The sequence below is a fragment of the Saccostrea cucullata genome, unplaced genomic scaffold (genome assembly GCF_032062105.1).
Source record: "Saccostrea cucullata isolate Sc308-1 unplaced genomic scaffold, CSIRO_AGI_Scuc_v1 ctg6509, whole genome shotgun sequence".
In the NCBI taxonomy this organism is placed as follows: Eukaryota; Metazoa; Mollusca; class Bivalvia; order Ostreida; family Ostreidae; genus Saccostrea; species Saccostrea cuccullata.
The window spans coordinates 85,137-100,870 of NW_026918928.1; the positions used below are offsets into that span (position 1 = coordinate 85,137).

At 34.7% G+C, this 15,734-nt stretch overlaps 1 protein-coding gene across 1 annotated transcript in view; it reads right to left on the bottom strand.

Annotated features, from left to right (window-relative positions):
- The window catches only part of LOC134275877 (RILP-like protein 1), a gene marked incomplete at its 5' end in the record, with an annotated part of 116,084 nt that overhangs the window by 55,447 nt on the left and 44,903 nt on the right, over positions 1–15,734 (bottom strand). Inside the window, one exon of the mRNA XM_062758162.1 lies at positions 11,195–11,233. Within this exon, the coding sequence (XP_062614146.1) occupies positions 11,195–11,233 (39 nt within the window). The remainder of the gene's footprint in view (positions 1–11,194; positions 11,234–15,734) is intronic.

A 15,734-nucleotide genomic window follows, 5' to 3' on the forward strand; every position in this document is an offset into this window, starting at 1 on the left:
GAGTTTATGAGGGGTCGCGCTGACAAAATGTTCATCTGTATATTCAAGGTATGGCCAAAAATCTAAGTTGAAAAGTGTGGAAATTCTAAGAAAAAATAAAGGAATTGGAATTTCCTAGTAATATGCACATCTACATATTGTGTCCTAGATATCTGCAAAGTTTGACAAAATTCTGTGCAGCGGTTTATGAGGAGTTGCGCTGAAAAACTGTTAATCTCTATATTCAAGGTATGGCCAAATGCCTAAGTTAAAAAGTGCGGAAATTCCCGGTAAAAATAAAGGAATTGGAATTTCCTGGTAATATGCACATCTACATATTGTGTTCTAAATACCTGCAAAGTTTGACGAAATTCTGTGCAGCAGTTTATGAGGAGTTGCGCTGACAAAAAAAAAAGGACTGACTGCCGTAAATTGCACCTTTTTTGCATTAAGGAATCTGTAGTGTTATGGTCAAAGAAAAATATGTAAAACCATAACGCTACAGATCTGCAGCTAGTATTTATCCTGACAGCAATATTCAATCAAGTCTAAAAGTTCATTGGGGATTGACTTGTTCCAAAAACTAGGTCAAATCCAGCATCTGAAGCAAGTCTGGTAGTGTCCATCCCTAGATGCAACATCCATGCAAGTTTGGTCTAAGTTGGGTTTATAGTTTCTTGAGAATGGACCTGCTCCAAAAACTTTAACCTGGTCATTCATCTGGAAAATGTAGGTCAGATCCAGCATCCAAAGCATGCCTGGTAATGTCCATTCCTAGATGCAACATCCATGCAAGTTTGGCTTATAGTTACTTGAGAATGGACCTGTTCCAAAAACTCTAACCCGGACACTTATCTTGAAAATGTAGGTCAGATCCAGCATCTGAAGCAAGTCTGATAGTACTCCAGCATGCTAGAGGTTCACGGCGAGATACTTTTGACTTGGCGCCGCGTAACCTCTAGCATCCATTGTAAAAATTCTCGCCGCTGAAACCCCAAGTGGAAAAAAATTATTTTATTAAGAAATAAGGCTTTGTATATTAACGAATAGTACAAAATAATAAAATACTCAAATATTTACGATAAAACTTACGCATTAAACACTGCTAACCTCTCGTATTAGCAATAAATCCATTATTTTTTAAATCGAAGCAGAAATTGAAACAAGTCGTCTGTTTACAATTCGGAAATGGAATTCAGAAAATCTTACGAAACGAAACCAGTGTAATGCAACGAAAATTTCGTTTTCTGACAAGCAATCCGCAAAATTAATGTGAAGTCAAATCGAAAGTACTTCTGGTGACAAATTGGAATAATGACAATTTTCATTAATTAACAATAATGCACACTGAATAAAATGGATTTTATTATTTCTTGTGACTTTCATACCCCATGCAAACACGTAGGTACCTGAAAATTACTTGTTAACAGTTTATTTCATGCATAATATGTTCCGCCCAAAATCTCAGGCGGAATGAGCTCGTTAGAAAATGGCCTTCGGATGTAAGAGTCCGAGGTATATAAGGAGCGAAGGGACGTTAACCGAGGCTCTTACTTGTAGGAGTAGTCTGATAGTGTCCATCCCTAGACGCATCATCCATGCAAGTTTGGTCTGGATAGGTCTTATAGTTACTTGGGAATGGACCTGCTCCAAAAACTTTGACTTGGTCACTCATCTGGAAAATGTAGGTCAGATCCAGTATCTGAAGCAAGTCTGGTAGTGTCCATCATAAGATGAATCATCCATGCAAGTTTGGTCTAAGTAGGGTTTATAGCTACTTGAGAATGGACCTGCTCCCAAAACTATATCTGGTCATTCATCTGGAAAACGTAGGTCAGATCCAGTATCTGAAGCAAGTCTGGTAGTGTCCATCATAAGATGAATCATCCATGAAAGTTTGGTCAAGGTAGGGCTTTAGTTACTTGGGAATGGACCTGCTCCTAAAACTTTAACTAGTCGAGGTTATAGAATAATCTCATCTCGACTTCGTCAAGGTGAGCTAAAAATCCATTGAAATTATCATTTTTCAGATTTTAGTTTTCTAGACTGGAAACATACAAGTTTGATAGGATTTTTCAAATCAAAGTACTCAGAAGTACAGAGAGCCGGGCTCATTTACAGAGTAGAATGGATTTCTTACATGAATCATGTTTATATTCTGAAGAAAAAATTATTTTAAAACTATCAATATAAATGATAAGACACTGACAGTGAGTTTTTCAATCCTAATACCACGGTCCGATTTGCTTTACCTCGTATGTGTAGAGAACTGCGGTAACACTGATTATCAAAAATCCTTACGCTAATGAACTATGTTCTTTGACTTATGAAGATTTCAAAGTCATTACTACAAATGTTTATTTTATATAGATAAAACTTCGTTTTATTTTTGTTGCTTTATTTAGCGTTTGTATTATCTCAAAAGCGGTTGAGAGTAAGAACTATATTTTTGCATGTAACTTTAAAATGGCGACTATTGGGTTAACATCCTGCCTTGAACAGGATCATATAAGCCGGCAATTGCTCTTTGAGCAATAAGCCGGGCTAAAAATGGCATTTGCAATGTAAATTTTTAAGTCATTGATGTCAGAGGATTTCCCACTCACTTTTGGGAATGGGGCCCAGGCACTTAAAATAGGGTTCGCTGATGACCATTATCAGTTCTAAATTTTACGTCGCTATAGGGCATCTGTTAAATGCTTTTCCGTCACAGAGACACTTAAAACAAGTAAAGAAATGGAAAGCAAAACATATCTAGATCTAAATTAAGTGATGAAAGAGAGAATCAACAACAAGAGGAAGGAAGGCTGATTTTTCTGTCAGTGACCTTGAACTTACATAAATGACCTTGGTTCAAAGTCATGACACAACCTCAGGTCACAAGCAATGTTTGTGTGAAGTAGTAGATTCAAGTTTTTCCATAAAAAAGATATGGACCGGACACGCATAATGAATTTTGTCTTCCAGTGATCTTGAACTTCCCGAAATGACCTTGACCGAAGGTCAGGACACACCCTTAGGTCATGAGCAATCTTTGAGTAAAATGAGAACTTACCAAGTTTATCCATTAGAAGTTATGGACTGGACACAAATTATGAAATTCAAATTTTTCTTCCAGTGACCTTGAACTTCCCCAAATGACCTTGGGTCAAGGTCATGACACACCCTTAGGTCATGAGCAATCTTTGTGTGAAATTAGAACCTACCAAGTTTATCCATAAGAAAGATATGGACCGGACACGTTTGCACAGACAGACGGATGGATGGACGCCGGACGCATTACAATCGCATACGCTCCTCTGGTCTCTGACCAGTAGAACTAAAACGAAGGTATTTTTCTTTCATGTGTGGAAAGCAACGTTCCGCTACAGAATTCTTAGGAATATAGAGTCATGTTCTCATGAAAAATAAAATCTCCAATTTTCTTCTTGTTGGGGGGGTGGGTGGGGGGTTACCGGTTTTAACATGTTTAGTTTTCAAAGATTAACTATTACATCATGAAAGCCTTATATAAAAGCCTAATATTTAATTAAAAGATCCATAAATATCATTATTTATATTTTGATTAATAAATCAATTCAAGACTTTCGAAACGTTCATTGAAATAGTCCAAACAAATTTTGTGAAAAATAAAGGTTAAATACATTCAACAATAATCTTGAGCGGTGATAGCCTAATGGTTCAAGCGTTCGCCATCCAGTCTAAAGGTCATGGGTTCACGCCTGGTTTGGGATGAATGAATTTTTTTAAAATTCTGAATTTCGTTTTTTATCCCTTATTTTTACCAAATCAAGATATATGTGTGAACTCGACATTCATACAAATGAGAATGAATAAATCATTATACAAATAATTTTTCACCCATAAAAAGAGTATTATTGACTGCGTGATGGTGGCTTAATGGTAGCTTAATGGAGTTTGGACATTAAGTACCAATAAATTTGGCTTAATGGTAGCTTAATGATGATCTAAAAGCTACCACTAAGGACCTGTAAGTCACCACTAAGCTACATTTAAGCACCCGTTACTTTGCTCGTAAAACATGCCTGAAAGATGGCTTAATGGTAACTTAATGGTCATGTAAATATTACTTAAAGGTGCTTAATGGTGACTTAAAGACAACCATTAAACCATCATTAGGGACCTATAAGCCACCATTAAACCAAGCTTAAAGGGCATGTTTCATCTTCTGATAAGCATATTTATTTTACAACTAAATTATAATTTTATTTTTTACACTAAAGTGTTTGGTAGGAATTACACGTTTCACAGCATGAAAAAGTTGATTTAACAGCATACATACACATATGTGCAGAAAAATATTGTGGGAAACTTAAATTAATAATTTTACTAAATGTGCCTGTATCACCTTTTTGGGGCATTTTCTAAAAAGTTATTTATTTACTTATTTTTTTGAATTATTTATTTATTCATTGTTTATTTGTTGTTAAACACCAACATTAGAATACAATAGAATAGTTTCAATGGAAGGAAAGATCAGAGGCATTCCAAATAAATCATTCATCTTGTGCTGACCATTTGTTCACCATTCACTTTGCGCTCATGTTTGCACTCCGTTCGTGTTCTGCGTTCACTCACTGTTCACCATTCATACATTATTCATCAAGTTGCATTCAGCATTCACACATCGTTTGTTCTGCGATGGTTCAGCATTCGCTCACAATTCAAGTTAGTTGGAAAGTAGAACGATTCAGGGACTGTATTTAAATATATCAGGTACAAATTGACTAAGAATCATTAAACTTTCTCAGTTGATGATCATGGGTCCTCAAAGTATGTCAACTGAAAAGTAGCTAGGTCACTGTGACCTTCTTTTGAAATTTTATGGTTATAATTTTGAAAATATTTTATGTACCAACTGGATAAGAATCATCAAACTTATTTGATGCATTATGGGTCTTCATAGAATGACAAGTGATATTAGTAGGTCAACATGACCTACTCTCAGGTACTAATTGGAGAATTATTGTGTTCACTCTGATTAAGTGTTAAACGAACAATGTAAAGTAGAAACTTCAATACTGGTTTAAAAAAACATGTAAGTAGGGAAATAAATTTAACTGAATAAACTGAATTGGAAATATATTAAATTTTGGTTACTATATGTGTTGGTTGCCATGGAAACAGTATTAATTAAGAATATCACCAACTTTTGAACAATGAACCTTTAAAAACACGAATACAGTCACTACGTTAGTTTACACACATACTCAAAATGCACTCTTTTGCCATAAATGCTTCAAAGAAATTATTTAGAAGATTTATGTAAATAGGTGGTAACCATGGATACATTATAAATGAATTTTACATGAAAAATTTCGGTATTCAGCAATGCTAAGTATAGCACGAATATACTCAATCACCAAAAGTTAAGAAACAATAAAAATGTTTTAATTCAAGGTAATATCCGAAAATAATTAGGAGCAGATTTAGAGGGGTCTGGGGACATCCCCCAATAAGAATTTTTTTTTATGAAAAAGTAGCAGAAAATGCCCCCCCCCCCCTCCCAAAAAAAAACAAACCTGAATCCCTCCTGTAACTGAAAGGTTTTCCCCGTATATGAAGAAAATTGTGGGAAGATCTCACAGAACCCCATTCCTCCCCGAAATAGATTTATGTTTTTATTCTGGATTAGGTAGGTTGTTAATTTTTTTTGTCAAAAAAATATTCTACAATCTGAATTTTTTTACGCACAGCAAAGCTGTTCCCCATAGATTACATTGTAGTTGTGTTGTCCACCCTTCAGAAAATTTTCTTTCAACTTTTGACACCAGTTTTGAGTCCCTGCAATATGATTGCTTGGTAACTTGTATAAAATAAAAAAAAATACTCTGTTTACATCAGTATCATAAAATGCTTGTACACTATAATGAGTATGATGGTTCTTGCTTGATCAGAACTTGAACCCACCCCACACCCGGGTACCCTACAAGGTATTTCTTGTCATGAGTTTAATAAAAATGCTATCTTACTCATATCAAGTGGATCAGTGTATTTCTTTTTTCCCTCCATAAAATGAAACCACGCCCTCCGGTACGATAAGAACATAGCAACATTTAATGTTGCTTCATGGATGGTGATATTCCAAAAAATATTTCAAGATTTTTTTCAGTGTAACCCTCAACTACATTCAATAATATGAAGATAAGACACGTTTTAGGATAAAATCTGAAATTGTTATCCCTTGAAAATGAACATTGTTGACCAAGATGTAGCCGAATCAACAGTAATTAAATTGCAATAAGTACAAAATATCGTGAAATGTGCGCGCAAAGGTCCTCCGCAGCTAATAATTATTATATTGTTACCGTTCTTAAATCTTAATGTATTTTAAACCGTTGCTATGTAATTACTTGAAAAGGGTGCGGGGGGGGGGGCAATTGCAAGCATACAGTAGATAATTTTATTCTTATTGATAAAAAAATCTAAGGTTAAATTAAAGCACTTACATAAATGGAATGAAGAAAAAGAGAACAAGCCAAGTATTTGTTTCAAGGACGAATTAATTGTTAAACTTTCTGGGTAGATACCTGGTAGTCAATTTTTATTTGTTAAAATTCATCTATAAAAGTATCATTAATGGTTTGGTATATTTTCCCCAATACTTTTATCCTAACAGTAATAGAAGTTATAAGACTTTGGCTTTAATCTAGGAATTCACCCGCATGGTGCAGTGGTTAGAGCATCTGCTCTAGAGTTGCGAAGTAAGGAGTCGATCCTTACGTCGCGGGTTCGAATCCCTCTGTGGGATGTAGAGACCGGTCGGATAAGACCGTATAAACCGAGGTCCCGTGTCGCAGTAGGCACTGGCGCGAAAAAGATCCCTCACTGCTTAATGGCCCTAAGTGCTGAGTATAGAACAAAATGTGCAGCTCTCCACCGGCAAGTGGTGGCGTCTCCATATGCATGAAAAATTCTCGAGAGAGACGTTAAACAATATACAATAATAGTAGAAAGTTTCACGTCCATCTACTTTTCTTTTTTCATGATGGCTCTTATTAAGAAGTGACTTTGAAAGTGTTCCAGATTGTTCACATTCTAAAGCATGCTCATGGAAACGCCGTTATCACCCGTCCCCATAAAATGGAGCTTCAATAAGTGCCGATCAGGCATTTTACTGTTGCAAAAATGACCATATGATCTACAAGGAGAAGTTAAGTTTTTAAAAAGGGGTTTAAAATATTTTGTTAAAAAGTAACATTAAGAATTTTAGAAAAGAGCATTTAAGCATTCAATTCTGTCTAAACGATTCCATTTGAATTATTTCCATTACTATAAACATAATGCAGCTTTTGTACATGTATAGATGCATGGTGCAGTCTTTATAGAGAAATCAAAAGGTCAAAATCAATTGGCTTTTTTTATAAGGTTCGCTACTCTTTACAAAAGCAATAAGCAGTAAATCTGGAGAGCAAAAAAATTGTTTGAATCACACAGTTCAAATTTAAGTTCCGGAGATGCCTGAATGGAATTAAATAGTTGATTTTATAAACTTAGAGACCTTCAAATCAAATCCTGTTCATGTGATTCCATAAATTCCGTACTCTTTATTTCAAAATGATAAATTTTCTAGATTTTAATCAAAATATATTCTGTGATGATGCATGTTACAATTCTGATATACATTGTACTTGTCTGATAAGCTACGTCCTTGCAGAATTCTTTAGAAAAGGCTGTTTTGACTCATTTTGTATACAAACTGTGTTCCATACATTTTTTGATTCTTGTCTATAAATTCCAAAACTACTGAGGTATAAATGTCCATCAGGTGTTTACAAATAAAATGAAAGTAAACACTTTCACATTTAGGAATTTCACATACATGTATATTGTGAATACAAACAGCGTTCCATACATTTTGTTGACATGAATGGTAAATGCAACCATGTGTAGATGATATTTGGCCGGTGTGGAAGTCAAAACTTCACTTCTTTGAAAATCAAAATGTATAATTTTTTTGATTTAGTTTTGACTGCATATCAAACTATAGGTTAAAACAACAACTTTTAATGCTAATTGGCTATTGTTTACAGGCTGTCTGTCATAGAAAGCTCATATAGAAAAAGTACGGTGTGCAAATGGGTAATTCTAAATTCATATTGATCCCTAATTTTAATCTTTCAATTTCCCAACTTTCCCCTGAGTGAATTTTTCTAAACTTTTTATATGTGAGTTACTAATAGCTTATCTACAAATCTGCACTAAATTATGAACTGTTGCAATCAGTTCTCGTTTTTCAGTAGAATGACTAGACTATTGGGTAGCTGATTAAATTCATTCTTTAAGTAATTAAGTATGTAGAAATTGAATAAGTTGACAAACAATTCATGCTCAAGGTGATACAATGTAAATCCATAAATAACTGCATGCAGTATTTTTGTGTTACACCCGGTGATTTATCGGTGTTAAGTGAATTTATTTAGGCAGAATCAGATCATTTTGGACCAAAATGGTTTTTCGATCGGAAATGAGCCATGTTGTGATGTTGTAAAGATCGAGCCCCCTTTATCCCAGAGTAAATAGACATAACTCTGTCAAGGATAAACTACATGTATTGAAAAATACTTCACAACATACAGTAACTAGAAATACGTCCATAGGACATGAACGCCCCGCCGAGGATATATTAGTAAAGCAACATGAAAATTTGTATGTGTATAAAATTTGATCAGAATATCTTGAAAAGTGATGCAGCGGAATTGCTTGTTTGGAAAATATAGGTCAGATCCAGCATCCAAAGCAAGTCTGGTAGTGTCCATCCCTAGAAGCATCAGCCATGCAAGTTTGGTTTAGGTAGGGCTTATAGTTACTTGGGAATAAAAATATAAGTCAGATCCAGCATCCGAAGCAAGTCTGGTAGTGTCCATCCCTACAAGCATCATCCACGCAAGTTTGGTTCAAGCAGGGCTTATAGTTACTTGGGAATGAAAATATAGGTCAGATCCAGCATCCGAAGCAAGTCTGGTAGTGTCCATCCCCAGATGCATCACCCATGCAAGTTTGGTTCAGGTAGGACTTATAGTTACTTGGGAATGAAAATAAAGGTCAGATCCAGCATCCAAAGCAAGTCTGGTAGTGTCCATCCCTAGATGCAGCATCCTTGCAAGTTTGGTTCAGGTAGGGGTTATAGTTAATAGGGAATAAAAATGTAGGTTAGATCCAGCATCCGAAGCAAGTCTGGTAGTATCCATAACCCCAGATGCATCATCCATGCAAGTTTGGTTCAGGTACGGCTTATAGTTACTTGGGAATGAAAATATAGGTCAGATTCGGCATCCGAAGCAAGTCTGGTAGTGTCCATCCCCAGATGCATCATCAGTGCAAGTTTGGTTCAGGCAGGGCTTATAGTTACTTGGGAATGAAAATATAGGTCAGATCCAGCATCCGAAGCAAGTCTGGTGATGCATCATCCATGCAAGATTGGTTCAGGTAGGACTTATAGTTACTAGGGAATGAAAATATAGGTCAGATCCAGCATCCGAAGCAAGTCTGGTAGTGTCCATCTCTAGATGCATCATCCGTGCAAGTTTGTATCAACATGTGAAGTTTGATAACACCATCTTGAATGGTATGTTTAAAACTGAGCTAAACACTAATTTAAGTAAAGTGTGGTCAAGGTCAAAGGAAAGGTCAAGATAAAAAAAATGTTGATGCATTTGCATAGCTCTCATCAATATCTATCAGCATTTGATTAAAATATCTTGGATAGTTTCTTTGAAACTGAGCTTTGAACAGAGTTAAACGCAAAGAGTGACAGAAGGACGGACGGAAGGACAGCTAGACAGAAGGACGGAAGGACGGAAGACGGACATGACAAACACTATATGCCCCGGCCATATTCATGACGGGCATAATTAAAAACAAGAGGCCCATGGGCCACATCACTCACCTGAAAAAGGAAAAAGTAGAAATTGGTTTATTATTAAAAATTGAAATCCAGAAGTAGTCCCATGACCAATCATGGCTTTGCTAATCTTGAGAAGAAGATTTTTAAAGAATTTTCCTATATATTTCTACGTAAAAATTTGATCTGCCATTTTGCCCCCCTCCCCTACCTCCGGGGGGTCATAATTTGAACAAACTTGAATATACACTACCTGAGGATGCTTCCATATGAATATGATCAATTATGGCTTTGCTATTCTTGAGAATAAGATTTTTAAAGAATTTTCCTATACATTTCTATGAAAACTTTGGTCAGCCATTTTGGCCCCGCCCTACCCCCGGGGGTCATGATTTGAACAAATTTGAATCTACACTACCAGAGGATGCTTCCATATGAGTTTTAACTTTCCTGGACCAGTGATTTTTGAGAAGAAGAAGATTTTTAAAGACTTCCCCTATATATTCCTATGTTAAACTTTGACCCCCCATTGTGGCCCCAACCTACCCCTGGAGGCCATGATTGAACAAACTTGAATCTGCACTACCTGAGGATGCTTCTACATGAGGTTTCATCTTTCCTGGCCCAGTGGTTCTTGAGAAGAAGATTTTTAAAACATGCCATTTATTTTTCACTAATTCATAATTATCTCCCCTTGGAAGAGGGCATGGCCCTTCATTTGAACAAATTTGAATCCCTTTCACCCAAGGATAATTTCTGGCAAGTTTGGTTGAAATTGGCCAAGTGTTTCTTGAGAAGAAGGTGAAAATGTGAAAAGTTTATGAGGACAACGACAGACAACGGACAAATTTTGATCAGAAAAGCTCAATTGAGCCTTCGGCTCAGGTGAGCTAAAAACAATCAAGATTTGTTATTTTTCCGAAAGACTTCACTCAAGTCAGCCCGCGAATATTGAATGAAACATGCCAAGGGTCCAATGGCAATGTTTTGACTCAGGACCCCTGGCTTGCGAGGATGCTCGGTAATGTTTATATTACAATTTAGATTCACAAGGAAGATTCGTAATGCTTCTATTACAATTTGGATCCACAAGGAATAAAAAATTTACATTGCTATAACCCTGATTTTATTGTAAGCTTGTGCAGAAAAGAAGTGCAAGAGTACCATGAGTATCAGTTATTTATAAGTGAAAAAAAGTAAGAGCAAATTAAATGCAGTGCATGTAAATGTATGTGTCATTTCTGTTTACACTTATTACAAATGAAATTGATATTTTATTTACACATTTTATCAATATTTTGAAATTCAACACAATATAGTCTGTTCAATTAAAATTAGGTCAAAACTTACTCATTGTCTGTGCTTGAATTAGTGTTCTTTCTGGGTACTCTGTAAAGGGGAATAACTCAAAGAATAACGGACAAAAATAAAACATGTTGAAAGGAAAATAGATGAGGTGATACATCATGCCTGACAATAATACTTCAACTGAAAAGGTAAATTTGGCTGAGTGTGCTTAATAACTGAATGCTATAATAAGGTCATGTTTGAAACATCTGGTCCACCTCTACTCCTACCCCCCCCCCCCCCACCCCCCACTCCCCCCACCTTTCATCTAATCTGTTGAAATGCATTGCATCAACAAGCAAATTATTGTTGGTTTCAATTAAAACAAAATAAGATCATTAATTTTCACACATATGAACAGGATACTGTTTAATTGAATTAACAAAATGCAAAAATAAATTGTATATAAATATATATATTATCCATAAATAATAAGAGTTGCGTCAAGCGAAAAGGGACCTTCGTGACAAAATTTTCGAAAATCGTTTTTTCACCAATTCTGAAAGAGCTAGTTTTTCTGAATACTTTGATACCAAAATTTTTATTGTATACCTTCTAAATTCTAATTAAAACTCAAAATGAAAGCAATGCAATTTTAAAAAGATAACGCTATAAAATGTTAAATAACATCACAAAACGTTATTAATATTTGGAAAGTTATTGTTACTAAACAACCCTTTTGTATTAGATAGAAATTATTTTTTCTACATGTATTTAAGTTTTTCAATGTCTTTTCCTCCAAATTATAGCATTTATATGATCGTATACATTGTAAAATATCGATAAGGCTGTTGGAAAAAAACCGACAATTTTTTTTCTTTATGTATATGTTGGCCAATATTAAAATAATAAAGTATTAAAGTTGTACATTTTCAAAGGATATTTTCAACGACACCATTTCATCTTTTTTCTACAACATAAACATAAGCATGTTTAAATCTCTGAAAAAATGGTATTTGAAAGGATCTTTCACAAGGGGATAGACCGCTGACCATGTGTACAAAACCAAACAAGTTCCTACTCTGAAGTTATCTCGCAGGGCATTCATAACAACACGGATATTTTCCAAGGGAGAAATAACTTATGTTCACAGAAATGATCGAGTATTTACGATTGCTTGCAAGGGACTAAAATGAATAGATATGTCATGTACATTTAGTAAGGTCGTAAGAATAAGTCCCGGTCAAAGTATTGTTATGTCCCTTTTGCTATAATCAGCAAACTTACCTCCACAAAAACAAACCCTTACCCAGTACCTAAATGTACATGTATTTTTTTTTTTGGAAATGACTTAGTTGTACTTCCCTGAACAAATGTTTTTTAGGGGGGTGCAGCTTTTAGGCATCGTTCTTTTTTTTTTTTTTACTTTATCAATTATTTCACACTTTGTTCAAAATTGATGTCATTTTATTTTATTTCAATTGAAAATTAATATATTGAAATGTGGCATATTCCCAAATTCAAATTAGATTAAACGTGTTTGTTTTAACCCCCCACCCCCCTCTAACGATGCTACTTGCCTATACGACAGTAATTTAAGATGCTAAAATTAAATAAAATAGACCGGTACACACATTGTATCAATAATTATGACTTAACTATATATCATTGAAAGAAATAAAGTTTTTTGTACATTGGGGAAACGGGGGAGGGGGGTTAGGTCTTCTTCAAAAATGAGCCCGGCACTTAGTACTTGCCATGGAACAAAGACATTTTACTTCGCTTGCGATTGTTTAAATTTTGTTAAAACAAAATATCGTATGTTGTACAATTTAGAAAAGAGAAAATCTTGTATTTTATTCTCAAGTTAAAAATATAAAGGAATTGAATTTGTTCAGCACTAAAAAATACCGATAAAAATATCTAATTTATGTAGATATCTAGGCTTGATGCAAAACAATTAGTCGGACAACAATAAAAGTCAGACGTTAAATTCATACTTTCAGAGTATACTACAATCGTTAATATATAATCAATACATGTACATAAGCTTTTCTTCTGTGCCACCCATCCACGTGTCAGTACGTTGATTCATGCAATATTCTATTGACCAAGTCCGGATGACATTCTAACTGTACAATGTAAACATTTGATACACGGTTACATACATGTTCATGTAAATAATCAGTTTAATTCATATTCAGCTGTATCAAAGAGAACAAGAAAACATGTGTTTAAATGGTGTAAGATGCATGGGTCTCATCCCCTGAAAATCCAAATAATATAATCTACGTATACACGCTGGCATCGAAAAAAAATTTCTTTTTTATTCTCAGTATTAGATCATTATGCATAAGTTGTAATCGGCAGCTGACTCCGCATCACTCCATTCAAACAGGTATACGAGCCTTCCAACGAGCTCCGAGTGATACCCCCCTCCCCCCCCCAAAAAAAAAGAAAGCAAAAAAGAAAATTAAAGTCGAATTAATGATGATTAAAGGATGTTATTTACAAAAGGCAGTAATTTTTTTTTTCAAATCCAACTTTTTATTCTTATAGTCAGGTAGTAACAGGATCAAAATTTCTCTTATACATATTAGAAAAAAAATTTATATATTTTTAAAATCATATGCAATAAACAGACACATATAGAAAGAATCTTCATTTGTGGGAAAGGGCTTTATAAAAGTACGTTATTTTACAGTCTGAGATTAAAAAAAGGAGTCATCAGACAATATTATTAAGAGGTCACAGCATGCACAAGCGTAAAAAATCATTGATTTCAAAATCGCAGTGTAAACTGAGATAGGTCTATATGGCAACATTAACAAAGGGGTTGCACAGCTTCCAAATATGAAATTCTCATGATCTTCTGCAAACACAGCTACAGTGTATGAGAAAGAAAACCGAACTACATTATGTATAAAGATACTGTTTGAAAAACAGAATAATTCACCACCACTTGACATGATGTGAATTACAATACAATTAATGATGATCCGGCACTTAATTAATTGATCAAATATAGGAGCAATGTTTTTTAGGGGGGGGGGGGGGGTTGTACCATTGTATTTCCAAAGTGGCTGCGGTCAAACTAAAAAAGATATTAATAGTAAATTAATACGTAAAAACAAAAACGAACAAGCAAAATCGAAACAAAAAATAAATCAATTAAAAAGAAAAAAATGAAGGAAATCAAGAGAGAGAGTAACGAAAAAAAATCGGAATTAATCCTTGAAAAGCTTCCCTTTCCGTAGTAATATAAACCGAACATACACACATCCCAAAAGGTGCGTGTGTGTTTGTGTGTGTGTGTGTGGGGGGGGGGGGTCAAACCGTTTAATTTTACATTATTATGCAAGATTATAAGCACAAAATATCTTGAATTACTGTATTTGCCTTAAATAAACTTCAAATCAGAAAATAAAACTTATGTACATTAGTCTTAGCTTAAATCATCGCTCTTAATTTTCGACTTGAAGTTAACAAAATCAGCTTAACCCAAATTTAATATGTTTAGTTTTGATTTAATTCAATAAATTTCGGCAATGAATACAAGACCTCCAATTAGTTTTGAAAATGACCACTGTTGATTATCTTCACATTTTATTACATCAGTGTTCAAACCTCAGAGTGTTACGCCAAAGGTGATTGTGTTGATAGGAGATACAGAAGTCCGTATGGTTTTCGCCGCTTCATTCTTTATGACATTGCTACAGGCAGTTTCCTAGCAGCTGCATTCATGTTTTTTCCTACTATGTATTGACAAAATGCTATTGCAACTATGCTAGTAAATGTATCAGTTAACTTGATTCGATTACTTTTAATCTCTGATAACAAACTTTGGGTTTTGAGTCGCCAATTCTCGGGCCTATCTGACTAACGGAGAAACAACCCGGAATATGTAATATGTAACCCCCACCCCCACACCCGAAAAAAAAACAACAACATTGAAATAAATGCAGGAGATCACTTATCTGTAGAGTCTGGTGCTCAGCTGGAAAGGCCAAAGACGCGATTGTCTTCACAGATTACTGAGGTAAACACGTACATGGATTTGTTCATAAACATTTTTCACTTCTCTTGAATAAGGCTATTCATGAATTATCAAAAATTAAATTAGTTAATAAATTATTTTTGAAAAATTACCAGTAAATCTATATATTGACGACATGGAACAAAATTTTTTTTCAGACAGTTATAGGCGTGTCTTTTTTTAACATTAGTATTACGCAAATAAATTTATGTTTTGCTTTATCGTATGATTTTTTTTATCGGCAAAAGCACCGGCACGACGTCACGTCTTTGAAGCGCTATTGTGACGTAATTACGTTTATGTCACGAAGGTCCCTTTTCGCTTGACGCAACTCAAATATTAAGCTTTTGCAAACCTTATTTGAGAATACTTGTGCTAATGTAAGGGCTATACATTCATATTTCTACATAGACTGTGCATATTATTACATCAATAATACAGTATTAGCAATACTGCATGTGAGAAAACATGCATGCATGCACATGCTCTCTGTGCTTACTGTATTTAGATTTAAGTTTGATATTAATTTGCCACAACTGTCTCTTAACATATAGAGTATTTTGAATC